The sequence below is a fragment of the Papaver somniferum genome, unplaced genomic scaffold, assembly GCF_003573695.1.
Source record: "Papaver somniferum cultivar HN1 unplaced genomic scaffold, ASM357369v1 unplaced-scaffold_21, whole genome shotgun sequence".
In the NCBI taxonomy this organism is placed as follows: Eukaryota; Viridiplantae; Streptophyta; class Magnoliopsida; order Ranunculales; family Papaveraceae; genus Papaver; species Papaver somniferum.
This window is the reverse complement of record NW_020631041.1, coordinates 14186881-14213431: the sequence shown is the minus strand read 5'-3', so window position 1 is coordinate 14213431 and position 26551 is coordinate 14186881. Positions and strand designations below refer to the sequence as shown.

Here is a 26551-nt window from a genome sequence, read left to right as displayed (position 1 = left end):
TTCCACCACACAACAAAACATTTGAATCAAATTACAAAAATTGGACAATGCGTATATAAATTGGATATTGGAATAAATAAACAAATTATTCACCAATGGAAAGTGCTTTTTCCAAAAGTTGATTTTGGACCGGATAATAATGGTACAATAAAGTATTTTGCAGCTGATTCTAACAGTAAAACCAGTAAAAAAAATCAATATGGTGGGAAACAAAAGCGGTTTTCTGATAGAAACACTTAAACAACTTTTAGTTCCAAGTGCTTTTCGCTAAAACAGTGCGTCTTTAATTCATTAATCCACCAATTAACCTTGTAATTAATAAATTAGATTATCCTCTTTTCTCTTTTAGATTTTTGTACTATAAAAAGGGATTCCAATTCCACTACAAACTCCATCATTCATTTGATTCCATTCATCCATCCATTCATCAAAAACAAAACAAAAAAAAAACCCAGATTTTTATTTTTCTTTCATTTGATTCCATTCATCCATTCTACTAAGGTATTCCTTCTTCTTCCTCCTCTGTTTTTTTTTTCAGCTTAATCAAGAGTTAGAAAGTTAGTTTAAGTGAAAAATTCACGTTCTTATTCATTGATTTTGATCATGGAAATGTGATTAATTTTCTTGTTTGGATATTCCTTGGTTGAAAATAGTTGCAGGAATTTCTGGATGGCATTTATAAATTCAACTTATTTTACTCTGTTTTCAACTTTTTTCTCTGTTTTGAAAAGTCCTCACCAACTACTAGTCTTCTAGTTTGGTTTGAACTCTGATTTTTCTATTTGTTTTCTAGAAGATTTCTGATTTTATGTTTACAGAATTTAATGATCTTGGGTTTGTTTTATACGTTTATTCCAGTCTTACAGAAGAGAAGATTTCTTGAGAATTTCACAATCAGTCATGGCAGAACCTGTTTTGCAACGTGTTCATAGTCTCCGAGAGCGATTCGATGACAGTCTATCGTCTTACCGTAACGAATTGTTAGCTTTTCTTGGAAGGTATTTGCTCATAATTTCTGCTGTACATTTACCTTTGTAGTTTCGGTATGGCGTCCAGGTTTTATTTTAGTGTTTGAATTTTATTGGATTTTGCAGGATTGAGAGCCAGGGGAAGGGAATTTTGCAGCCCCATCAACTTTTAGCTGAATTTGAAGCAGTATTCGCAGGGAACAACAAGAAACTAGCAGATAGTGTATTCGGCGAAATCTTACGGTCTGCTCAGGTGAGACTTTGTGCTTTTGATTCAATGATGAATGAATGTTTGATTTTGATTCTAACTCCGTGTTCGATTTATAGGAAGCGATTGTTTTACCTCCATGGATTGCACTTGCTGTTCGTCCAAGGCCTGGTGTCTGGGAATACATACGCGTCAATGTGGACGCATTGGCTACTGAGGAGCTGACTGCTTCCGAGTATCTGCAGTTCAAAGAACACCTTGTCAATGGAAGGTAAAGAAAGATTTGCGAGATGTTTCTTTTATGTGCAGTTTTTGGATTCTTGGCTAACTTTGTGTTGCAGGACTGATGAGAACTTCATGCTTGAGTTGGACTTTGAGCCATTCAATGCTTCGTTTCCTCGCCCCACGCTTTCAAAATCAATTGGCAACGGTGTGGAGTTTCTTAACCGCTTCCTTTCTGCGAAAATGTTTCATGACAAAGATAGCATGCAGCCATTGCTTGATTTTCTCAAAGCACATAACTACAATGGAAAGGTAATTGTTGTACCTGTGTATGATTTTGCGCCATTCCGAATAGAATTTGAATGTGCATTGGTGCTTATAAGGGCTCTATGTGCAGACAATGATGCTGAACGACAGAATTCAAAACCTCAATGGCCTAGAATCGGTTCTAAGGAAGGCCGATGACTATCTGTCAGCTCTACCACCAACAACTCCATATGCGGAGTTTGATCACAAATTTCAGGAGATTGGTTTGGAGAAGGGTTGGGGGGATACCGCTGAGCGTGTGCTTGAGATGATTCGTTTACTGTTAGATCTTCTCGAGGCACCTGACTCAGGTACCTTGGAGAACTTCCTTGGAAGAGTTCCAATGGTTTTCAACGTCGTAATTCTGTCTCCGCATGGATACTTTGCGCAGAATGATGTCCTTGGTTATCCTGACACTGGTGGCCAGGTAATTGCATTGTCAGATAAAGTTCTGCTTCTGATGCATTTCAATTCCAGTTATTTTTTATGTACTTATGGCCAATTATAACGTGGTATTGCAGGTTGTTTACATTTTGGATCAAGTTAAAGCCTTGGAAGGCGAGATGCTGAAGCGCATTAAGCAGCAAGGACTTGACATCACACCTAGAATTCTCATTGTTACCCGACTGCTACCTGACGCAGTTGGAACTACTTGCGGGCAGCGCCTTGAAAAGGTCTTTGGGACAGAACACTCTCACATTCTTCGAGTTCCCTTCAAAAATGAAAATGGGATTCTACGCAAGTGGATCTCAAGGTTTGAAGTGTGGCCTTACTTGGAGCAATACACTGAGGTATGCACACATTCAGTGTCACCCAAGTCTGTAATTACCAATTTCAAATCTTGAAAAACATAGCTTATATAGCAATTTTCATATCTGACAGGATGTTGCAAAAGAACTTGCCGCGGAACTGAAGGGAAAGCCGGATCTGATAGTTGGTAACTACAGTGATGGAAATCTTGTTGCATCTCTGCTTGCACACAAATTAGGAGTCACTCAGTGTACAATTGCTCATGCTCTTGAGAAAACAAAATACCCTGACTCTGATCTATACTGGAAAAAGTTCGACGACAAGTACCATTTCTCATGCCAGTTCACAGCTGATCTATATGCCATGAACCATACAGATTTTATCATCACTAGTACTTTTCAGGAAATTGCTGGAAGGTATAAACATGAACTCATTATAACTTTCTGAAGCATAGCGCGCATTTTCTTGTATCCGAATTTTATCCCTACATTTTGTAACTTAACCTTTTATGTTCTGTGATTTCAGCAAGGACACTGTCGGACAGTATGAAAGTCACACGGCTTTTACTCTACCCGGACTCTACCGCGTTGTCCATGGCATTGATGTTTTTGACCCCAAGTTTAACATTGTCTCACCTGGAGCGGATATGGATGTCTACTTTCCCTATACTGAAACGGAAAAGAGACTCACTGCTTTTCACCCAGAGATTGAGGAGCTACTTTACAGCGAAACCCAGAACAAAGAACACATGTAAGACTTCTGCATTGCCTTCAGCATTTCAAATTTGCGCTGTTTTACAATACATTGTCAATAACGCAGAATTTCTGACACTGGTTTTTGATGGCACAGTGGTGTGTTGAAGGACCGTTCCAAGCCAATCATATTCTCAATGGCTAGACTTGATCGCGTGAAGAACATAACCGGACTGGTTGAGTTTTATGGTAAGAACGCAAAACTGAGAGAGTTGGTGAACCTGGTTGTGGTTGCTGGAGATCGAAGAAAGGACTCGAAGGACTTGGAAGAGCAGGCGGAAATGAAAACCATGTATGAACTGATTGAGACATACAAATTAGATGGAGATTTCCGTTGGATTTCCTCGCAGATGAACAGGGTTCGAAACGGTGAACTCTACCGTTACATAGCTGACAGTAAGGGTGCTTTTGTTCAGCCTGCATTTTATGAAGCTTTTGGGCTCACAGTTGTTGAAGCCATGACTTGTGGTTTACCCACATTTGCAACTCTTCATGGTGGTCCGGCTGAAATCATTGTTCATGGAAAATCCGGTTTCCACATTGACCCATACCACGGTGACAAAGCTGCTGAGCTTCTTGTCAGTTTCTTCGAGAAGTGCAAGAGTGACCCGTCTCACTGGGACATTGTCTCAGGGGAAGGCCTCAAGCGCATTTACGAGAAGTAAGCACAGATTACGCATTCACTGATTCCAGATTGATTAATACAGAGACTGTTTATGTAAAACGTTTTTGTTGTAATCATTTCAATTCCGTGTTCTGTTAACAGGTATACATGGCAGATTTACTCTGAAAGGCTCATGACACTGTCTGGAGTTTATGGATTCTGGAAGTATGTCTCAAACCTTGAACGTCGTGAGACTCGCCGTTATCTTGAGATGTTCTATGCTCTCAAGTATCGCACCTTGGTAAATCAATCTACTTTTCTTTCTCAAAACAGTCTACTAGTATGCTTCTTTTGTTCCACTCATCCTTGCGTGCACTAATGTGCCCCTTGTTACTAGTATGAATCTTTGCCTCTGCAATTCTTTGTTTCTGCAGGCATTGGGAGTTCCTCGTGCCTCTGACGAGTAAAACTTAAAGTGTGAAGATTGAAGCTAGGAAACATGTTTTTATACGGAATAAGTTTCATCGATTTAGATGGCAACTGCTACAAGACGTTTTCTGGTTTTTTACTCGGCTGCGATTTGATTGGGTATGATCCCTTATTATATGTCATTTGAAGAACTGGTTATTGTTTGGATTTTTGTTTTCTAGAATTGTAGTTAAAAGTAGAATGTACTTAGGTCTAAAATTCTGAATAAAAGCTCCACTTTTTCATGTTCATTTTCTCCTGTTCATGTTTTGAAATCTCACATAAAACCATTGGCTATGAACAAATTCAAGCAAAAAGAGACAGAGAAGAATGATATAAGAAAAAACAATCTATAAAAGAGTAATCTAACTGATCTAAATTTGCATCACTTCAAATAAATCTTAACATACCAAATGCTGACATCCAGTGATTCATATAAACGTAAGAGAGAAAACCTTTTCCAAGCGCTAGAACATAAACGGAAAAATGTGGTGGGAATCATATGAGTTCCACTATGCATGCAACTAATCTGAACTAGGTTTGTGCATCAAGTGTTTTCGGTATCCTCCCACAACTGCAAGATGAAACTTAGCTTATATAAAGACAACTCTCTTTATTGATGTTTAGAAAATCTCTCAAAACTAAACACAAGCTCTAATCTTGCTCCTATGATCAACCACAACTTTGGTGATCATATATATATATATATATAGAACTATGAATTCCTTTTCCTAGTCCTATTACCTTATTACATGTCTTTCCTTTTCTTAGAACTAGATGACTTCTAATTCCCTTAGGATTACATCAATTTCCTAATCTTGTCCTAACCCGCTTGTTAGTGACTTCTATGTTGAAGTTAATCCAATAATAAGAGAATAGCCTGGCCGGCCAGTAGAACTTCACCACGACACCACCATTTGTAAGGGCACACGGCTCTGCTTCAGGTCCAATTGGTATGCTGAAGTCCTTAATCCAGTTCAACGAGTCGTAATCGTCCTGCTCATTCATGTCAGAACTAATGCTTTCCCCTTTCTTCTTTAAGAACCACATGTCAATTCCTGCTTGCGTTGAATGAACAAAACACAAGCGTCCCCCCGGTGACACAAGTTTGAGACAGTCCCCCATAAGTATAGGCCGGTCAAAAGGTGGTGATGGGAGCAAGTATACGTTCTCGTTAGCCAAATCAAAGGACACAATCTTGTTTTCCTCGTTAATCCAATGAAGCGCTCCATTTGCCAACGTACCAAATGGGGATCGATGATTAATAATACCTCGAAAAGTCTCCCCAGTAGGTCGCAATGAGCATGTGGTTTCTCCCATGTCTCTCCAACCAGTGCCACTCCCTAGTGTGTATACTTTGACCTGCCCTAATGGTTGGTTCCGTACATAGCATAATTTCACTATTTTGTACTTGTTAGTAGAAGGATGGTAACCAAAACCACAAACCATAGCATCAAATTCGCTCTCTCCTTTAACATTCAGCCTTGGAAAGTTTACGTACTCACCAGTGACAGGGTTGCAAATATAGCTAGGTTCATGGACACCGAAACGATTGGCTACAGAAAAGCAAATCAAACTGTTACATGAACCAACGACTGACCTACTAACAATGGGAGGCTGGGTGATCCTTTTAAGTTTATAATTATGCTGGTTCTGATACTCTCCGTAGTAAAATTGATAGCCGTTTTCCGGTGGAAATAGAAAGCTAAAAAGTAAGCCAATGCCAACATCAGCAACAGTATGAGAAGAAAGACTTGAGAAACTATTACCGTTAAATTGTGATAATGGCTGCAAGCGCATATGAGCATTAGAAGGATGACCAATTAGGTCTCTCCACCCTGTGCACACTTCTCTGCATTGTAGGACTGATTTAGTGGGTAAACGAGAAAGTATTTCTAAAGTAAGTTCTGAGGGGAGAATTCTCTCCATGCTGATATGCATCTCTCGGCGAATTTTAACATTTTCTCTTTGGTCTCCAGACATGTGATTGTTGTCGGTTCACAAATCGCCTTTATTTTTTTCTTGTTTTCCTACTGAAAGTTGTATAGCAGTAATGTAAGAACCAAGAAATCATTAAAAGTCCACCATAATTCTATTCAAGAAGATGATAATTAGTTCTATAAAGCTTAAAGAACATGAAAGTTGTATGGCAGAAATATAAGAAGCAGGACGTGTGATAGATGAGCACTGCGCCTCTTTTGGACAACCTTATCAGTGTAACTGTTCGAATGGGCCATGTTTATGTAACATCCATGAACAATTAGTTCAATTTGGATATAATGTACCAGGAGATACTTAATTTGTAGTATGGATGATCTTATGTTTGATAAGTACAACATAAGTGTTGAGGTGAATATGGAAAGATGAATTCTGGCTTATTTTTTGTTCGATCGTCTGATCCACGAGAGAAATAATGTGGCATGTAGTTTGTTCTTTAGTGTTTGTATGAGAAAGACATGCATAAGGTTGATAGATTTATAAAAATGTGAAACAAGAACTAGTTAGACTCTTTGAAGAATATAAGTCTATGTAATCGATTAGTATGGATGAGTCAACTGGTATAATTAATATAATGTATAATCCAATTATTTTGCAATAGGAAAGTGTTGTGGCTATGCTTAACTCAAGGAAGAAAAGACACGGCAAAAAAACCATCTGGGGTTGAGGGAAAAAACCTACTTAGATAGGTATTTGATGGATGGGAGAGTGAAGCATACTAATTTCGGAAAGATAATGGTGTTAACGGTTTATAATTGGGTTTTGGTGCACATGAAATTGCTACTTGGGCCTGTGATAATCCCAGAAGAAGAAGTCATGTAAATGGGTTCCATGGAGCCAGGTGAATTTTCACGTTCACTAAGTTTTTCAAGGAGGATTACTCAGCCCTGCAAAGTGATGATAAAGTTGTAGTAATGATTAACATAAACGAATGGTACCAGAAGAAAATTGTTCAAAGTTCTTGGAGAAGTTAAAGAAACATTTGGAAGAGTTAGCAAGCAAAGAGGTCAGTATGCAAAGAACTAGAATGCATCTTACGAAATCTAACTAAGGATGTTGTTAGAGCATAGCTCGGTTAAACCTACCAAGCGTTGGTATGTCAAGTTTAGTTGTCATATGTTAGTGAACAAAAGGTCATTTAAAGAGTCAATTGATTATTTACTAGAGTCAATTTCGTATAGGTTAGCTTGAAAGTATTAGGATATGAGACATTACAAGTATTAAGTGAAGACTTGAAGAATGTGAAGAAGTAAGGATCTACAACGACGACATCATCCTTCCACTTGAGGTTAGTAATATTTGACTTGAACTGTTTCATTCCCTAACGTATCTTTCAAGTCGTGATTGAAAACATAACTGCGAAGCTGTGAATGATTATACTCTAGTTAGACATAGTATTAAGGAATACAATACGAAGTATAACGCTTATCTTTTGAACTTCGTACATAAGACATCGACATAATAGTATGAATGCTATTGTGATTATGTATGGTTATGGGTGAAAATTTCGTCCTAGGAAACAATGTTTTACATTAGTTTAAAGGAAGTACAATTCATAAACTTGTTTTATGAATCGAAAGGGAAATCGCTAGGCTTATTGGTATTGTTATTCATTGCAAATATTTGGATTACCAATATGCGTGTTTAGTATAACCGCTCATGACTTTCTTATTTTCTTGGTAAAACTATTCACAAGGCCTAACTTATGTATTGATATATGACTTTTATTAGTGAAACCGATCTTAAGTAATCATCTGAGATGGTATGATCGATTTGTTGTAATTGGTATGACCAACTCTAGACATTTGAAGACCGATCCTAGTAAGAGGTGCAACCGATTACAAAAGGGGAATCGATCCTTGTAACAGGTGTAACAAGTTTTTAGTTATTGGGAACCGATCCTATGAACATGTGCAACACGTTTTTAGTTATTGAACCGATCCTATGAACATGTGCAACAAATACAAGTTAGATACCATATATATGTGGGAACCGATCCTAGTACCTAGTCAACCAAGTTTTGGTAACTCATGTGACTAATTCTAGTACCCACATGGAGGTAGAACCGAAACTTGTTTTGGTAGAACCGTGAAACCATGATTTGTGATTTGATCGGATAATCAATCACATAGTTCTTGGAAGTCAGATGAACCAATTCTAAACTTGTTTGGAAGTGTGTAAAATCGATTCCAAGATTGTAAATATGAAAAAGGATTTACAAAGTAAAGATGTCGACGTACTTTGAACATGTGCAGTAACTCTTATCATTTATTGTTCAAAGATATTCCTTAATGGCTAAAGGAGAATCCCGGATCGAAATAAATTGAGAATCTTTTAATTAAGGTTTTTAGTTTTATATGCTTTTAATTTCCAGCAATTAAAATGCATATCTTTAAAAAATAAAAATTAGTAATGTGCATTTACTAGTTGGAGATTTTCTACTGAGATTTCAGTCATTAATTGGACCGAGCATTTCCATGAATTATGAAAACCGATTTTGTGTTTATTGCATATCTTTGAGAATATTTTGTTTTGGAAATTCCTTGGTGTCCAAACTTCCTTGGTTTATAGATATTGAAGTTTGCATTTCAAACAAACCAATCCTCAGAGCCAGCAAAACTACCTAGTTGTGTTGTTACTGGTGGAGCCGCCTATTCGGAGAGGAAAGTAACCTAATTAGGCGAAATCTCTTACGACCGCTCGGTTTAAAGACTTCTTTGGGATTCAGAAGCTCTATTAGTACTGTTGGTGGGAAACTAGATAATTGCAGTTTATTATTAGTTTTCGATTGATTTGATTGACTAATGGTTGTTGAACTTTGATTGCACCTAGTTTGTTTTTGCTTTAGAATCTTCTCTTCTTATATAAGATTCACTCAAACTAGATCGAAGTTTCGACGTGGATCTTTAGACTGTTTGTAGTTCTAAATACGTCTTGTGATAATCCATTGTTAACAGACTCCGTTCTGTGTGTGATTGATCACAAGAGATTGAAGTTGATTGTGTGCAGGTGTTTATTGAAGATCAAAGAAGATTTGAAGACAAATAAGATATTTGGGTTCATAATCTTTGGTGTGCTCAATACTTATTTCGGCTGGAAAAGGATCCAACTATAATAGATTTATCTTTGTGATAGATTTGATTGATTAGATGAGTAGATCGGCATCAATATAATTCTTTGTGATTCAAAGTATTGATTGCAAAATCTTGACAATTACTTTGGTAATTGTTATTGGATAGATCTAAGGACCTGACAAAGGAATTTATTGGGATAAACGGAAGAGCCTTTTTGTCAAACTCATATCACTTGGTTGAAAATAGTTGTTACCGAACAAATTTGTTGTTCCTTTACTGTTTGGAATACAAACCAAAGGAATTGTTCCAAGTTCGTGACTTATTACAAGTTGGAGGCGCAGGGATACAGACGGAACTAGGTGAACTATAGGTTTAGTTGCTTGGTCTCAACTATATGAAGTTGGTCTAGATTTTGTATTGCGGCTTAATCCTGAGAGTATTCAATTCTGGACAAGGTCCCGGGTTTTGTTTTGCATTTACAGTTTCCTCATTAACAAAATCTTGCTGTGTCTTTTACTTTTCTATTTCCGCAATTATAATTATTTTATTATAATTAGAAGTAAAATACACAAACGTTATAATTCCTATTTACTTGATAGCAATCCTATTGTGTTTGGTTAAGTCCGAACCTTTTATCAAGTAAACATACTTCGTTGTTGTATTATCTCGATCTTGTATCCATAGTCAATTACACAAGTTATCTTGTTGTCGTATTGTCTCGATCTCGTATCTCGACTCAGTCCATAGACAATCACTTTTGGAGAAAGACTTATAGGTGGAAAAATTTTAGACTGAGATATATTTGGGTACCCTCGTGTTTTCAGATATGTACACATATTAGTTATACAACCTAGATATGTATTTCATGGGAAAGTAAGGAATTTGGGTTAGAAAAAAATACTGGAAGAGTTATTACTAGGTATACATCTTATATGGGATTACACCATGTAGAGGCATGATTTTCTATATAAATTAAAGCAAAGCAACACTACTAAATATTATATAACATATATAGAAGAAAATACTATGGTGTAAGCATAGTAGAATGAAAGATAAGTACTTTATAGGCAGAGTGAAGCTAAATAGACTGGATTTTAAGAATTATATCTAGTACACTGGTATAACTCGTAGACTAATAAAAAGTAAATTTTTGCCTAACACCCAACTACTTAGTAATACTCTAAGATGCTGATCGAATACAAAACATATAATTATAGAAATAAAAGTGGAGGAGGTACTTTGAGCAAACAAAAAAAGAGGTGCTCTATCCACCGTCTCATAGTCTGTGCCACATTCAGGCATAGTTGAGTATATGAATCATCATTTTAGAGACTGTAAATGGATCATCAATCTTGGATGTCATTGGTATCTGTTGGTGGTGGTTGCCGCGGTTGGTTGTGATACATAGTTGAAATATCTTCAGTCTTGCGTAGGACCAGAAAGGTTAATAGCTCAGTATATATGGAGTCTGTCTTAGTCTTGGGATATTTTGATGTAGCTTAAAACAGGTCAACAAGTGACGCAAGGTCAGATACTGCAAAAAATTCAATTATGGGTCTTTTAGCAGGTTCAAATTTCTCAATCCATTGCTCATTGTTCTCCTTAGTTACTCCTCCATGATTACAGTTCCTGGATGAAGATCCTACTTCTGTATTGAGTAAGTACATCTGTTGCTCATGGTTTTGTCTTTTGGAACCAAGTTTGCTCAAAGTAATAGTTGGGCTAGAAGCCACTGATCTGATTCAAGATTTTGTCTGTTTCACTTTCAGAGACAATGTATCTAATAGGGCTCAGATCATGCAATGGTGGGACCAGCTTCTGATGTTCATAAAAATATTCTTCAACTGTCATTTCATTCTCAATTGGTTCACAATCTGAAGTAGATATTTTTGTATCAATTGACATATTAAAATCTGAAGGCTGATGCACAGAACCCCCAATTGGATATCAACCATCTGAATATGAAATAGATTACTGATATTGGAGGGGGATGCGATAGAAATAATAACATCAATGCTCCAGTCACTATCTGGATAATCTCTCTCCATATTGAAATATTTTTCAATATAGTAAGGATCTTCAGGAAAGAAAATACATGCTCATGATGTGAAGGTGGAGGTAGCTCTAGATCATGTATTCTTGGATGATTTGATTGATAATGATCCAAATAATTAGCACTGAGATAACCTAGTCTATTGTAGAAGCAATAAAATATTCTTGACAGTTCCACAAATTCATACAACATCCAATTAAGACCATAATCATTATTTGGAGCATAGATTCCAAAACTAAGAGCAGAGAGCATGCAAAAAGAACACACCCCAAAATATTAGGTTCAACTTTGCGAACACAAGAGTGTGAGGAGATCTTCCCTCGAACATATGTATGCTTCAATTTTTTATTTCTTTTACATACATTAAAATATCGGTAATGCTATTCCCCACTCTTCTCTCAGCTCTATTCACCGCACGCTGATATGGCGAGTCCAGGGGTGCACAAATGACAGAACTTTATCAATAACCAGAAGGAAAAAATAAATACCAAGGTTCACGTGGCTCCTTTTTTTCAGCTAAACGTCTCGGCTTCCTTTCTCCTTCTCTTTTCTCTCTGTTCAGTTAAGTCACTAAAAACATCAGAAGAACTTTAAGTTGATGTTATTAAAATTAAAAGCAGGTAACTGATTTATGTTTTTAAACAAAAAAATTAAGCGAAAAAAAAATGAAACTTGCAATTGATTTAATAGGTTTTCATGAATCAAGCGATAAGGAATTCTGTGGCCTTTTAAAGTACAATCCATGATGTTGATTAGAAGTTTTTAATTATGTTAAAGAGATCTTATTATTGCGATTATTAGTTAATAGAAAAAACTCATGGTCTTAATTTTATTTGATACAACATAAGGGTTTCATTTAATTAAGGATTTTGAGGATTACCGTTAAAATACAATATTGGACATGACACCTCAGCGCGTGCGGTGAATAACATTACCGTTAAAATATAATATTGGATTTAAACTAAGTTAGTAAAATTAAGATATGGAGTATCAATTTTATTTGTTGACTTCCTTTTCTAGGCAACTCTCTGCTGGAACATTGGGGATTGGATTGTGGAGTTTTACTGATTCTCAGCATGTGCTAAGATTTACCAACCGACAGCACATTCATAACAAGCTCAGTTACCAGTAGCGTCCGATTATTCTTACCCGAGGCCCTCGCTTCTCCATCTATATATAAAATCACACAAATCCTCATTCTCTTTACATCAAAATTCACACAATCAATAATCTCTTGCTGCCTACCAAAACCTAGAGCTCTCCACTGTCTCTTGCATTTCTTCATTTAGTAGGATGACAAAGAATACATCCTCCAGCAATTTGCTTGTCTTTGCAGCGTTCGCTTTGTTTGCAGTGATGATGAGCGAGATGCCAGTATCGATGGCTGCTTGCCAAATCACGAAGTTAACGCCATGCTTAACCGCATTTTCGTCATCTATCACAAGGCCAACTTCAGATTGTTGTAGGAAGCTGAAGACCCAACTACCTTGCCTTTGCATATATGCTAAGTACCGTCACCTTAGCAAATATATCACTAGCCCTAACGCTAGACGTGTGGCAAAGCTATGTAAAGTAACGGTTCCAAAATGCAAGGTACTCTAATACCAGGAATGCTCGTCATTTTCTATCGTTACTGTCAAGTTTGTAATTCAATTCCTAATGAAATCTTTAATTGTTGTTACTAGGTATGTAACCGTGCCATAAAGGTACGTTATTGATAGAACAATCAAAGAGTGAAGTTTCGTTGCACACGACAGATTTTGAGAGCATGTGGAAATGAAGAACATTTATGCCATAAGTGAGACATACGAATTAGATGAAGATTTCTGATGGATCTTAATTATATGAACAAATTCAAGCAAAAAGACGCACAGAAGAACGATAAATGAACAAAACAACCAACAAAAGAGAAATTTAACTGAGCATCAATCTCTTTAACATAGCAAATATCGAAATCCAGTGATTCATCTAAACTTAAGACAGAAAAACAATGTCCAGGGCGAGAACATAAACGAAAAAATGTGGTGCGAATCATATGAGTTCCAAACTTCCATTATGCATCCCACCAATCTGAAAATTATGTCTCTTGATCAGATCCTCCCTTTGTTGTTTTATATAGATTTCCTTGGGCGCTGGATTAGCATAATATCTTTTTCTGAGAATGCACCTTTCTCCGAGAGCTTTCAGCGAAACAAAGCTATTCACGTGAGGAAGTACGTGACTAATTCCTTTATCAGTAAGCCTTTCCAAGGTTGCAGTCTTAGGATCAAAACATAAGAGACTAGAACGGCAGAGCAGTAGAACTTCACCACTATTTGTAATGGCACATGGTGCTGCTTGACATCCAGTTGGTATGCTGAACTTCTTAATCCAGATCAATGAGTGACAATCGTCCTGCTCATTAAGGTCAAAACTACTGCTTTCCCCTTGCTTCCTTAAAAACCATATGTCTAATAAGGGTTCACCTAGCTTTTTATGAACAAAACACAAGCTTCCTCCCAATACCTCAAGGTGAAAATAGTCCCACCCACTTATAGTACGGTCAAAAAGTGGGAAAGGGAGAAGGTATATGTTCTCGTTAGCCAAATCAAAGGACAAAATCTTGTTTTCATTGGTAAGCCAATGAAGTGCTCCATTTGCCAAAGTACCAAATGGGGATCGATAACTCAATATACTGTGAAAAAAGCCTGTAGTAGGTCTCAATGAGTAAGCAGTTTCTCCTATGTCTCTCCAACCACTCCCACTGCCCAGCGTATATACCATTACCTTCCCTAAAGGTTGATTTTGGATATAGCAAATTTTTACGATTTTGTACTTCTTAGTAGAAGTATGGTAACCAAAACCACACACTATAGCCCCAAATTCGATGTTTTTTTTAACACTCAGCCTTGGAAATTTTACGTACTCGCTGGTAATAGGGTTACAAATATAGCTAGGTTCTTGGACAAGGATATCCTTACCTTCAGCAAAGCAAATCAAGCCGTTACATGAACCAACGACTGACTTATTAAAAATGACAGGCTGGTTGATCCTTTTAAGCTTATAATTAGGGTGGTTATGATACTCTCCATAGTAAAATTGATTGCCTCTTTCCTTTGGAAATATGAAGCAAAAAATGAAGCCAACAACAACATTAGCAGCAATATGAGAAGAAAGACTTGGGAAATTGTTACCATCAAGCTGTGATGATTGTTACAAGCGCATATGAGCATTGGAAAGATGACCAATTAGGTCTCTCCACCCCGTGCACACTTCTCTACATTGTAAGACTAAATCAACGGGTAAACGGGAAAGTATCTCCAAAGTAAGTTCAGAGGGGAGAATCCTCTCCATACTGATATGCATCTCTTTGCGAATTTTAACATTTTCTCTTTGGTCTCCAGACATGTGTCACCTTTTTTCTCCTTCCTGTTTTCCTACTAAAAGTTGTAGAGCAGTAGTGTAAGAACCATGATATTATTACAAATAAAAAGATGATAATTAGTTCCGGAAAGCATAAAAATTAACATGAACTTGCCAGACGATATCACTATGAACATCTGTCTATTATGATTAAACTTTTACGGCTCCTTTACATCAAATTTCCTTTACCATTATGACTTATGTACACATTTTTTTGACAACCGTATCAGTGCAACTGATCAAATGTGTGATGCTTATCTCAAAAACAATCAACTATACTGAAATGACAAATCTATAAGCAAATGGTTAAAAACCTCACTATAATCTATAAACACGAAAGGGTCTATCAATATATCGAAACTTGATACTAGAATTTTGATTAAATAAACAATATGTAGTCGACGTAAGATACATTTTTAAGCAACCCCCAGATTATAAAAGAAACTACATTTATAATGCTTTTAAAGAAACTACATCTGGATGAGTAATTTTATCAAACACTATTCTTGCATTGTAAAAGCATATATAATCGGAACATTTACAAAAAAAAAAAAAAGAAAAAAAAAACAATAATAGAAATACATACCCTCAATTGGATCACATATTCACAACTTCAACCTCAAGCTCCTGTTCTTCTTCTCCTCTCTCAAAATCTAGGGTTTTTTAATTTATAAGGGAGATGGAATTAAGATCTTACCGGATCTCATATATTTTAGGAAGTTACCTTTTTTGGGCGGGATTGGCGGGTTAGTTGTTCCCACTTTCCAGGAATCAATTTTCTAAAGGGAACTTAACATATATGCCCCTTGACTTCAAAGGGTAAACTAGCAAGGAAGTTGTAATAGGTGTCTAAAACATCAAACTCCTTTAAAATCTTAAGCTCATAAGGCTCCATGTTGAACGGTGACCCTCACCCATTCACATAATTGCTCCGTTTCACTTTTTCTCAAAGAAGAGAAAAAAGATGAATTCTCACACAAATTTCGCCCACAAAACATAAAATCAAAAAAACCACATACCAAACCCTAAGATTTTGTGAGTGGAAAAAACAGTCTCCCCGAAAACAAAATTAAAATAGATTTTTCTTCTTTTTTGTTGTTATGAAACCAAAAGAGATGCCATTCGAACCCTCAAACAACTTCGTCTCCACCTTCTTCTCCATCATCTACCATCTGTCTCATGCTTATAATCCTCCAAGCTATCAGCAGTCTTTCCCGCAATTAGAAGAAAAAAAAAACTTTATTCTTATGAAGCCCAAACAGAAAGTTCTCTGTTGAACAACCTGAATCTCCATAACCCTAATCACATCTCTTTTCGCTGATTCTCTTTTTCTCTCTTTGCTTTCCTTCTCCATCTCTTTGTTTATCGTATTTGTTTTGATTGTTTAGGGTTTTGTTCTAATTGTTTTTTTTTTGGTTTTATTTTGAAGGAACAAATTTTTTTAATTAGTAACCTAACCTTTTTATTTCTTTATATTCGTTTCACTGAATCAGTAAACCCTAAACCATATTTTGTTTTGCAGGTACAATCAATAAACTCTAACCCATGTTTTATTTTGCAGGTACAATTTTTTTTTTTGCTCTTGATAAACAACAAAATGCTGTCTGTTGGACCAGATTGGGAAGTATTACAAGCTGCATGGGGAAGATTCTGATGAAAACTTCTTGAAGAGTGGGTTTTAACAAGTGTTGTTGCAGGTAGATAACTTCTTTTACAAAACAAAGTGGGAAAATTTTTTGTTCTAGGCCTTTACATATTGATCCTTTAGTGTTTCTACGTGGGTTGTTGAAAAGTCGGGGAAACGATGGGTACTGTATCAAACTAACCTGGGTAGGTGTTAATTAATTCGTATTAATTCGTTATATGTTTACTGAATTTTGTCTAGAATGGACACAACAAAACTAATGCTGACCTTGAGTTTGGGATCAAACTCTTTGAAAGTAATTATGCAAATACATGCTATGGTGATCAGTTTTATGAAAGTAAGTCTGTGAATACATTCTAGAGGGTATTGAATATTGGGTTGTAATGCCCATTGATATTTAATTGTTATTTATAGTTTATGTGTGTAAACACTTCAGAACTTCCTGAGTTGATTAATGAAATCCATGTAAATGACTTCGTTCACAAGGGAAACAAAATGCAAATAAAACGGTAAATGATGATAATTTGGATATGGTAACTCTAAGTTGTTGAACTCACAACTTTTTCCATTGGTATTCTTCTGTGTCACTATGAGCTTTACTATGGTTTTGTGAAATTGAAGTCTAACATTTTTAATGTGTTAAATTATCATTTATCAAATTTCAGTTGTTGTAGCTGCAACACGATCATGTAGTGCTGCTCTAGTGGTTTATGTCGCTGGGATGGTTAAGCCGAGGGAAACAAGAAGTCTTTCGTGGTGCAAAAAGCATTTTTATATAAATCTGCAAACTATAAATGAGTATATGTTTCTACCGATATGTTTAGTATTCCAATCTTTTAAATATAGTGGGTTAATTTCTTTTTACATTTTATTAATTGTTGTTGCTTGGATTTTTTTGTGTAGATTAATCACACTACATATAAATTCAGATTCGATGGGTTGATGTGGCTCATGCATACTCACACAAAAACGAAATACAAGATTTTTGACATACCAACATTAACGATTCAAGAGAAAAAAGGTGAGTTCAAAATTGATGACCAAAATAAGATCTGTTAATGTATCTCTGTAACCAAAATAAACTTCATTTTATGTTTGTATGCATCAAGTTACTTTTTGGGGTGACAGAGAGTTGACAGTGTCTAAAATCTTTTTCAAAATGCATAATATTAAGTTGGAAAATTCTTATCTCAAGTTGACCCTGATAGAAAGGTGGTATACTTGCGGTACTCCCTACCCCTGCACATTATTGGTTTAAATTTTTATGTTTGATTCTTTTATCCAACAACTCCAACAACCGTTTTACAGCAACAAGGAGCTGTAGTGTTAGAAATTCAACCGTTTGACAGCAACCGTTTAACCGGCATATACAACATTAAATATGGGAGGTTTCTTCTTTCGCTATTATGCGGTTATTATATGGACACGGTGAGAGTTTGTTGCCATCTTACATTGTTCTTTTTCATCTTAGGCTCCATAAATGGACATCAAATATCTCTCTCGTGATTTTTGTCTTCACCCATTTTTTTTTGTTTATATACATAAATATAAATGTGAATATGAATTGTTTTTTGTCAAAATAGTATGAATAAATCGAACTAATGTCACATGTGCTTCAATGGCTTTTTCTCTTGATCAGTTGCAAAAGATGTTGGAATGGATATTTAGGTCACTTGGCGACCTTAACAAGGTATTTACTGCATATATATTTTATTTCTCCGACAAATTTTCCTCAGTATTCAACTTTTGAGAATCAAGCATGTAACCATTACCCTCCTGGTGTAGGATTAGGTGATAGGCATACGTGATCCTGAGTTAATTAACTTCATATTGTGGATGTACAAACTTTGCATATCAGGGGAAATTTCAGGTAGGGACTTTGCTTAATTACATTCTTGCATTACAATATTTCATAGTAGGGAATTTGTTTTTCTTCAGTTCAGTATTTAGCTCCCGAATTTGCATGAAGTGGCAAGCTAACAGATAATCTGATGTTTTCCCTTTGGATTTATGCTTTTTAGAATTGGTAAGAGGAAGGTAACTCATTAAAACTACAAATGCGTACATGGAGATTGTATGATCAGAATCTTGCAACAATAATGTGGAAAGCTAACAGATAATCTGATGTTTTCCCTTTGGATTTATGCTTTTTAGAATTGGTAAGAGGAAGGTAACTCATTAATACTACAAATGCGTACATGGAGATTGTAGGATCAGAATCTTGCAACAATAATGTCTCAGCGAAATTATCAATGGCACAGCATAATAGCGTCGCAGAACAATTTCAGGAAGAATATAACAAACGACGTCAGCTAGGATCATGAGAAAGATGTAATAGTCCTACGAAAATTAGAAAGCTTGAGAAATTAACATTTGTAAGGTTGCGAGAATATCGCAGATCATATCCAAAAATAAAGGACAGATTAGCTGTCATCCACTATGTATTTTCTTATAAATAGTCATTCGAGTTGTAAAGAAAGGGGAGAGATCTTTTTTGAGTAAGAAACAAGTAAATAGGAGAAAGAAAGTTCAGAGCAGAGATCATTCTTGACTTCTTTATCTTTCTTGTAAGAACATTCAAAAATTAATCAATAAAATTAAGAGTGTAAACCTAAAAATGAGTTGATCAACAATGAAATCATATGAGGGGTGTAGTGTAGGATTTCCTGCAACTACATAATGGCGCTAGAAACAGGGAGATTGAAGATCGAAAGTTGAAGGTTGTTGATTGAGAATATTTAAATCAAGAAAGTGATTAAATAAATCAGTGAATCAGTTAGAAGAAAGATGAATAGAATTAATGAAAATGGCAAAAAATTGGAGTGTAATATGATAACAAAAACGATGATTAATGAATTCCATGAAAACATCAAAGGAAGAATACATAAACGAAATTTTGAAGGAAGGAAAGTTATGGCAGTAGAAAAAACATCACCCTTGAAAGATTGGGAAAAGCAAAAAATTGCGTTCATGGCGGAAGAAATACAAAAGAAAATTTGAACCATACTTCTCCGTTGGTCATCACAGTGCCTATTACACGAAAAGAGAAGGAGACAACAATAAAATCCACAAGAGAATGGATGTTGAACAGAACTTTAATCGATACAGGAAGTTCAGTTGATATAATATTTTATCACGCATTCCGGGGAATGGGATTTAAAGACGAAGAAATGTCCAGTTCAACATATTTTGTTCACGGCTTTGGAAAATCCACAACAAAACCTAAAGGAGAAATAGTGGTACGAATTCCACTTGGAGAAATCGAGACACATGTCACATTGTGCGTGGTGGATATGGAATCGCCATATAGTATGTTATTAGGAAGATCATGGATACATGCGATAAAAGCTGTGGTATCAACGTTGCATCAATGTATTAAATTCCACACTCCAAATGGAATAGGTGAAATCAGAGGAGATGTTGACAATGCGAAATTATGTCATCAAATTGAAGTAAAACATTATGAAGGACAAGCAAAAAAGAAACAATTTCGCAGAAAATTGGCAAAGGAAGCAAAGAAGGAAGAAGAATTTAGAGTATATATGATAAGGGCAAAATAAGGCAAAGGAATACCCAGCGAAATTTCGGAAGAAGGGGAAGGACCCATAAAAGAAATAAAAGAACCAACACCAATGGGAGAACCTAAACCCAGTTACACTGCCGCAGAACCAACAAAAGAAATAAACGTTGGGACTATAGGGGAGCCTCTAATGTTGAGAATTGGAACCAAAATGGATATAGAAGAAGAAGAAAGAACTGTTAATTTGTTACGAGAATATAAAGATATTTTCGCAAGAAACATGGATGAGATACCAGGAGTAGATCCATCAATTGCATGCCACAAATTGGAGATTAACAAAAATGTGAGACTATTTAAACAGAGAATAAGAAAAATTGCAACAACTTACCATTCCCAAATAGAAGAAGAATTACAGAAAATGCTTGAGGCAGGAATTATAAGAGAAGCTAAATACCCAGAATGGATAGCGAATATGGTCATTGTCCCAAAGAAAAACAAAGGAATCAGGATTTGCATAGATTTCACTGATTTAAACAAAGCTTACCCCAAAGATAGTTTTCCATTACCAGATATTCCTCAAATGGTGGAATCCGCAGCTGGAAATGATAGGGTATCATCTTTAGATGGGTATAAAGGGTATAACCAAATCCCTCTCGCTGAAGAAGATCAAGAACATACTGCTTTCTTTGCCCCTAGAGGTTTATATTGTTACACGAAAATGCCATTTGGTTTGCGAAACGCGGGAGCGACATATCAAAGAATGGTAGAGAAGGTGTTCGCAAAATGGATACACAAAACATTAGGAGTATATGTGGACGACATGTTAGTAAAGAGTAAAGAAGCTAAAGACCATGTACACGACCTGAGGGAGATTTTTGAACAAATGCGGCAATATAACATTAAATTGAATCCTGAGAAGTGTACTATTGGAGTTGCTTCGGGAAAATTTTTAGGCTACATTGTATCAAAGGAAGGAATACAGGTTGATCCGGAAAAAGTGCAAGCATTTCGTGACATGCCAACACCAGCAACAATAAAAGATGTACAAAAGTTGAATGGGCTTATAGCTTCGCTGGGGAGATTTATTTCGCGATCATCAGACAAATGCAAATATCTTTTCGATATACTCAAGAAGGGTGCGAAATTTAAATGGACTGATGAATGTGAAAAAGCTTTTCAAGGAATCAAAGAACATCTTATGGATACAACTATTTTACAAAAAGCAAAATCATGAGAAGAATTATTGATCTATCTTGCGACGACGTCGCATGCATTAAGTGTTGTGTTATTGCGAGTAGACGCAGGAGTGGAGAAACCCATTTATTACATTAACAAAACTTTTAATACCGCTGAGAAGACTTACTCAAAGATTGAAAAGTTAATCTTAGCATTAGTTTATGCATCATTTAAGCTCCGCATATACTTTCAAGCACACAAGATAAAGGTATTAACAAAAGTACCAATTGAATCAGTGATGAAGAATTCTAAAAGATCAGGAAGGGTGGAGAGATGGAATGCACAAGTAGGCCACTTTGATATTAAATATGAAATTTTGTCTTCACCAAAATCACAAGTTGTTGCGGATTTCTTGGCAGAATTACCTTTAGAAGAAGATGAAGCAGTAGAAGAAATGATGGATGTAGAAGAAGAGCATGGAGATCCAAAAGATTTATTAACAGAACCAAATAGATGGGAAATATTGGTAGATGGATCATCAAATGGAGAAGGAAATGGAGTTGGAATTGTTTTAATTTCGCCAGAAGAAATAAAGATGGATTTTTCATTCAGATTGGAATTTGCATCCACTAATAATGAAACAGAATATGAAGCTGTGATACATGCCTTAAAATTCGCAATAGAAATGAAACTAGAAAATGCCAGGATCACTAGTGATTCACAGCTAGTTATTCGCCAAATAAAAGGAGAGTATACTACAAATGAACCATCCTTGAAGAAATACAAGAAGCTGGTTGAAGAATTGTCAGCGAAAATCCCAAAAATAAAATGGAGGCACATTTCAAGAAAGGATAATAGACTCGCAGACGCTTTTGCTTTCATCTCAAGCATGATTACAGATCCAACTGCGAGATGCATAAAAATACAAACACTCCTGTCACCATCAATCAATAAAGAAGAGGAAGATGTGGATGTGATGATAATAGATAGTGAAAAAGAAGAACAAATAAACAATGTCGCAGACTGGAGAATGGAACTTCATGCATATTTGGAGAAAGGAGAAACACCAAGAAATAGATTGGAAACACACAAGTTAAAAAGCCGAGCAACGAATTATGAATTAAGAGATGGGATGCTATACCGAAAATCCTTTAGTGGACCATCACTCAGATGTTTGACACGAGAGGAAGGAGAAAAGATGCTGAAAATGTTACATAGTGGAGATGCTGGCAATCATAGTGGAGGAAGATCTTTGGCACATAGAGAAAAAATGCAAGGTTATTACTGGCCATACATGCATGAAGATGCAAAACAAATATCAAGACGTTGCGAAGATTGTCAGCGGCATGGAAAGAAAATACATGCACCAGGAGCACCATTGTCATCTTCAACCAGTGTGTGGCCCTTTGGAAAATGGGGCTTAGACATTGTGGGGCCATTTTTACCAGGAACTGGACAAAGAAGATACTTAATAGTCGCAACAGATTATTTCACAAAATGGACAGAAGTGAAGGCAGTACAACATATTCGCGACAAAGATATCTTTACATTCATATTCGAAAATATCATTTGCAGATTTGGAATTCCTGCACAGTTGGTATCTGATAATGGGAAACAGTTTAAGGGAAGAATATAGAAATGTTACTTAATGCATTCAAGATAAAATGTGGAAAGTCAACTCCTTTGTATCCACAAGCTAATGGGCAAGTAGAAGCAACAAATAAAATAATTGCAGATATATTAAAGAAGAAATTGGAAGGACATCACAGAGCATGGTGAGAACAAGTACATAATGCAGTATGGGCTTATAATACAACTAGAAGAGAAGCTACTGGAATGTCACCTTTTTGTTTAACATACGGAGTTGAAGTGGTGTTACCAACAGAAGTTGTTATTCCGACAACAAAAAGAGAAGCTTGGGAGAAAAATCTTAGTGCGGGCTTGATTTTAAATAAACTTGATGAATTAGAAGAAACAAGAGAAAAATCTTTACAACATATGGAGAATTATCAGCGAAGACTAGCCCGAGAATATAATAAACGTGTCAAAATACGCGAATTTCAACCAGGAGATTTAGTTCTGCGAGAAACACCCATATATCAGCGAGAAAATGGTGGAAAATTAGCGAGAAAATGGGATGGACCTTACATCATTAAGGAGATAGTTGGAACAGGAGCTTATAGATTAATGGATCCAGAAGGAAGAGATGTTTGTCATAGATTAGACAGACCATGGAACAGGTTGTATCTAAAAATATATTATCAGTAAGAAGCTTTGAGAAGTTATGAATTCTAAAATAATAATCGCAGGATTACTCATATCAAAAGAAGATAATGATGTGCGAAATTTTCGCAGAGATAATCACAGAACAATGACATAAAAGAAAGGGGCGAACCTTTATGGTGTACACCCTAGTTCGCGAATAAAATTTAGCAAGAGGCAAATGTAAGACCTAAAGTACGTCATATTAGGGGGTACCTGTTACATGGCTCATGGAAAGGCTACACCGCAACCGGAACCTGAGTCATGGAGATTTGGGGTCAATAAAGCCCATCCAGGAGAGGCACCTTGGATTCTCAACCTAAGCATATGACTTGGGTTGGCGACTAAGGTAATGAGGACTCTCCCAAGGAGTGCAGATATGATCAAGGCGCCGATGTACACGGTTGAGTCAAGAGTGCCAGGGACGTTTGAAGCGTATCTTGCCATTCTTGACAAGTCTTGTCTTATACTGCACTGGGCCTGAAGAAAACCCCACTTAGGGTGCAGTCTAGTAACCATAAGCCCTATAGGTAAAAGGGATAAGAGGCTTCGAAAACAACTGGTTGTTGTTAAGACTGGATGGGAGGAGCTAACCTTGTATGGTAGAAGTACGCCTTAAAACACTATCTTTTTCTAATAACAATATTGTTGCCTCTGTTTCTTATCTGGATTGTAATTCGCAGGGTGATAAAGATCTTAATAAACCTCTCAAGAAATCTCGCCACCTTAAAACTGTTCCAACTTCTGTTCCCTTCCACCTACTCATTTCTTCCAAATCTCATGCAACATTCTCGCAAGCCTCTCCTTCATTTCGGTTTTGGTCTTCGCCTTGATTAACATCTTGATTATCGCCAGCAATTACTTCTTCAGGAGAAATTTCTTTCTCATTCTGATTAACACCAACATATGCTTCTTTAGAAGGAACCTCTTCTTCATCTTCTAAGAAATTATCCTCTGCACCGCTTTCGTAATCATAATCACTATCAGCAGGACGAGGAACTTCATCATCATCTACTTCTAAAGGATCAATTGATGTAGGAGGAAGAGAATTGGACAATAAAATTTCATTTACAAGGACTTCAGCCCAGAGATGAACTTGGCGAATAAGTGCTCTTTGATGATTCCTATCTTGAATATCCTTAAAATAAGCAAGATAATCAAGTCTTCTTTCTACTCGGTCGCGAGAACCAGTAAGGGTAGAGACGAGCAATGCATTTTCTTTGCGAATTTTAGCATATTTAGCCTCCAAAACAGAAATACAACAATGAAGATTCTTCTCAGACTCTGCGAAAAATAGAATACAAAATTTTATTAAGATAAGGAATTCAGAGAGATATGACAAAGAAAAGATAATTAAGGCAGTCAAACTATTATGACTACCTTCCTTTTGAGAAATAAGGTGTTGAATCAAGGATAGACAACTATTCTCCCAATGGTCCATTGCGTCATCAAATTTATCTCCAACTAAACCTTTAAGTCGAGACTGAAGATTTTTCTCTTTAGAAATAAGAAAGGCATTTTTCTTCGCAAGAGAAGAATAAGATTCTTCTAATTTGGAATATTGTTCTTTAAACTGATTCGCCTTTACACTTAAAGCTATTCTACCTTGAATGAGTATATCTCTTTCAGCGATAGATGATTCTATTACTTCTTTAAGTTCATTTCTCAAAAAGCGAAGAGATTTCTCTTGGTCAGCACATACTTTTTGGAGAATACTAAGTTGTTGCGAAGATATCGTCATCTTGTTTAAATAAGTTCGCTTCTCTTGAGATAAGATTTTATTCTCATCTGATAAAGTTTCCATCCTTAATTAGCTTTAGTTAAAGAATAAGAAAGACGAGATACTTCATTACTTAATAGATCTTGTCTTTGAACTAATTGGGTATTTTCATTGGTAAGATTATTTATCTGAAGAAATAAAATCATAGAAAGGTCAGCTGAAGAAATAAAATCAGAGGCGGCATTTTCTCGAATTGGAGATAAAGGTTTATCTTGCGAAGATGTCGCAGGAGATTTGGAAGAAATGAGTAGGTGGAAGGGAACAAAAGTTGGAACAGTTTTAAGGTGGAGAGATTTCTTGAGAGGTTTATTAAGATCTTTATCACCCTGCGAATTACAATCCAGATAAGAAACAGAGGCAATAATATTGTTATTAGAAAAAGATAGTGTTTCTTACTACCTTCTCATTCGCAGACTTTCTTTTATGTGCGACAACCTTATGCTGTGATTTGGGAATGTTAGGGTTCTGAACTGTAAATTTAGTGTTGGAGCCGCTTTTGCTGAAATAACAAGAGTATGGGAATCGCATAAACAACATAAAACAACATCAAATAAGGCAATAAACAAGATCAATTTCAAATATGTCAATTTCAGCAAAACTCATACAAAAGAAAAAAGAAGACTAACCTTGATGAATCCATGAAAAATAATAGCAGGGAGATTGTCTCGAAGAAAATTACGAACTATGAAGATCTAGTATGAAGATGAAGAAGAACTTAAAAAGGTTGAAGAAGAAAGAAGAAAAGTTGCAATAATAGAATTTGCAGAAGAACGATGAAGTTGCAGAGAAAATAAAAAGAAGAAAAAAGAGAGTGAGAAGGAATATATATAGAGGGAATTTCTCCTCAAGAAAATAAACACGATTAATGCGGAAAGATATAAGCGGTTAAAAGGCAACGGTTACAAAAGACGTGTCAAGAAATAAATGGAAGAAATAATACGTGTGATAAATGCAGAATATAAAGAAGAGAACAGCTGCGACATTTCTCACATTATTCTCTACTTCGCACAGAAGATATGAGAAGAGGCAAGATGTAGGATCAGAATCTCGCAACAATAATGTCTCAGCGAAATTATCAATGGCACAGCATAATAGCGTCGAAGAACAATTTCAGGAAGAATATAACAAACGACGTCATCTAGGATCATGAGAAAGATGTAATAGTCCTCCGAAAATTAGAAATCTTGCGAAATTAACATTTGTAAGGTTGCGAGAATATCGCAGATCATATCCGAAAATAAAGGACAGATTAGCTGTCATCCACGATGTATTTTCTTATAAATAGTCATTCGAGTTGTAAAGAAAGGGGAGAGATCTTTTTTGAGTAAGAAACAAGTAAATAGGAGAGAGAAAGTTCAGAGCA

General features: G+C 36.1%; 3 protein-coding genes across 4 annotated transcripts; 1 reads left to right on the top strand and 2 right to left on the bottom strand.

The window, feature by feature from the left end:
• Positions 1-345: 345 nt before the first annotated feature.
• On the top strand, positions 346-4529 carry LOC113339936 (sucrose synthase-like). The gene is made up of 12 exons (XM_026585157.1): positions 346-501; positions 859-998; positions 1095-1221; positions 1296-1447; positions 1518-1710; positions 1796-2131; positions 2226-2495; positions 2587-2870; positions 2980-3204; positions 3304-3867; positions 3973-4111; positions 4245-4529. The coding sequence occupies exons 2-12, from the start codon at positions 901-903 to the stop codon at positions 4275-4277; spliced, it is 2421 nt and encodes an 806-aa protein (XP_026440942.1). The 5' UTR covers positions 346-501; positions 859-900; the 3' UTR covers positions 4278-4529.
• On the bottom strand, positions 4492-6207 carry LOC113339643 (F-box protein At3g07870-like). The gene is made up of 2 exons (XM_026584883.1): positions 5182-6207; positions 4492-4572 (listed from the first exon to the last, which is right to left on the bottom strand). The coding sequence occupies exons 1-2, from the start codon at positions 6205-6207 to the stop codon at positions 4492-4494; spliced, it is 1107 nt and encodes a 368-aa protein (XP_026440668.1).
• Positions 6208-13289: 7082 nt separating this feature from the next.
• LOC113339351 lies at positions 13290-15552 on the bottom strand. 2 transcript variants are annotated; one of them, XM_026584639.1, is made up of 2 exons: positions 15392-15552; positions 13290-14822 (listed from the first exon to the last, which is right to left on the bottom strand). In XM_026584639.1, exon 2 carries the CDS (start codon positions 14164-14166, stop codon positions 13435-13437), a length of 732 nt encoding a protein of 243 aa, XP_026440424.1. In that variant the 5' UTR covers positions 14167-14822; positions 15392-15552; the 3' UTR covers positions 13290-13434. The 2 variants fall into 2 exon arrangements, with proteins under 2 accessions (XP_026440424.1, XP_026440425.1); XM_026584640.1 differs by having other exon boundaries at positions 13290-14819.
• Between the last annotated feature and the right edge of the window lie 10999 nt (positions 15553-26551).

What these genes read in the sequence shown, in the direction of transcription:
- LOC113339643 (XM_026584883.1), bottom strand. Translation starts at nt 6,207, where the DNA reads ATGGAGAGAATTCTCCCCTCAGAACTTACTTTAGAAATACTTTCTCGT. An exon ending in TTACAAATGGTGGTGTCGTG is followed by an intron (nt 4,573 to 5,181) that starts GTGAAGTTCTAC and finishes ATTTGTTCATAG; the next exon opens with CCAATGGTTTTATGTGAGAT.
- LOC113339351 (XM_026584639.1), bottom strand. Translation starts at nt 14,166, where the DNA reads ATGGTATATACGCTGGGCAGTGGGAGTGGTTGGAGAGACATAGGAGAA.
- LOC113339936 (XM_026585157.1), top strand. Translation starts at nt 901, where the DNA reads ATGGCAGAACCTGTTTTGCAACGTGTTCATAGTCTCCGAGAGCGATTC. An exon ending in AAATCTTACGGTCTGCTCAG is followed by an intron (nt 1,222 to 1,295) that starts GTGAGACTTTGT and finishes TTCGATTTATAG; the next exon opens with GAAGCGATTGTTTTACCTCC. An exon ending in CACATAACTACAATGGAAAG is followed by an intron (nt 1,711 to 1,795) that starts GTAATTGTTGTA and finishes CTCTATGTGCAG; the next exon opens with ACAATGATGCTGAACGACAG.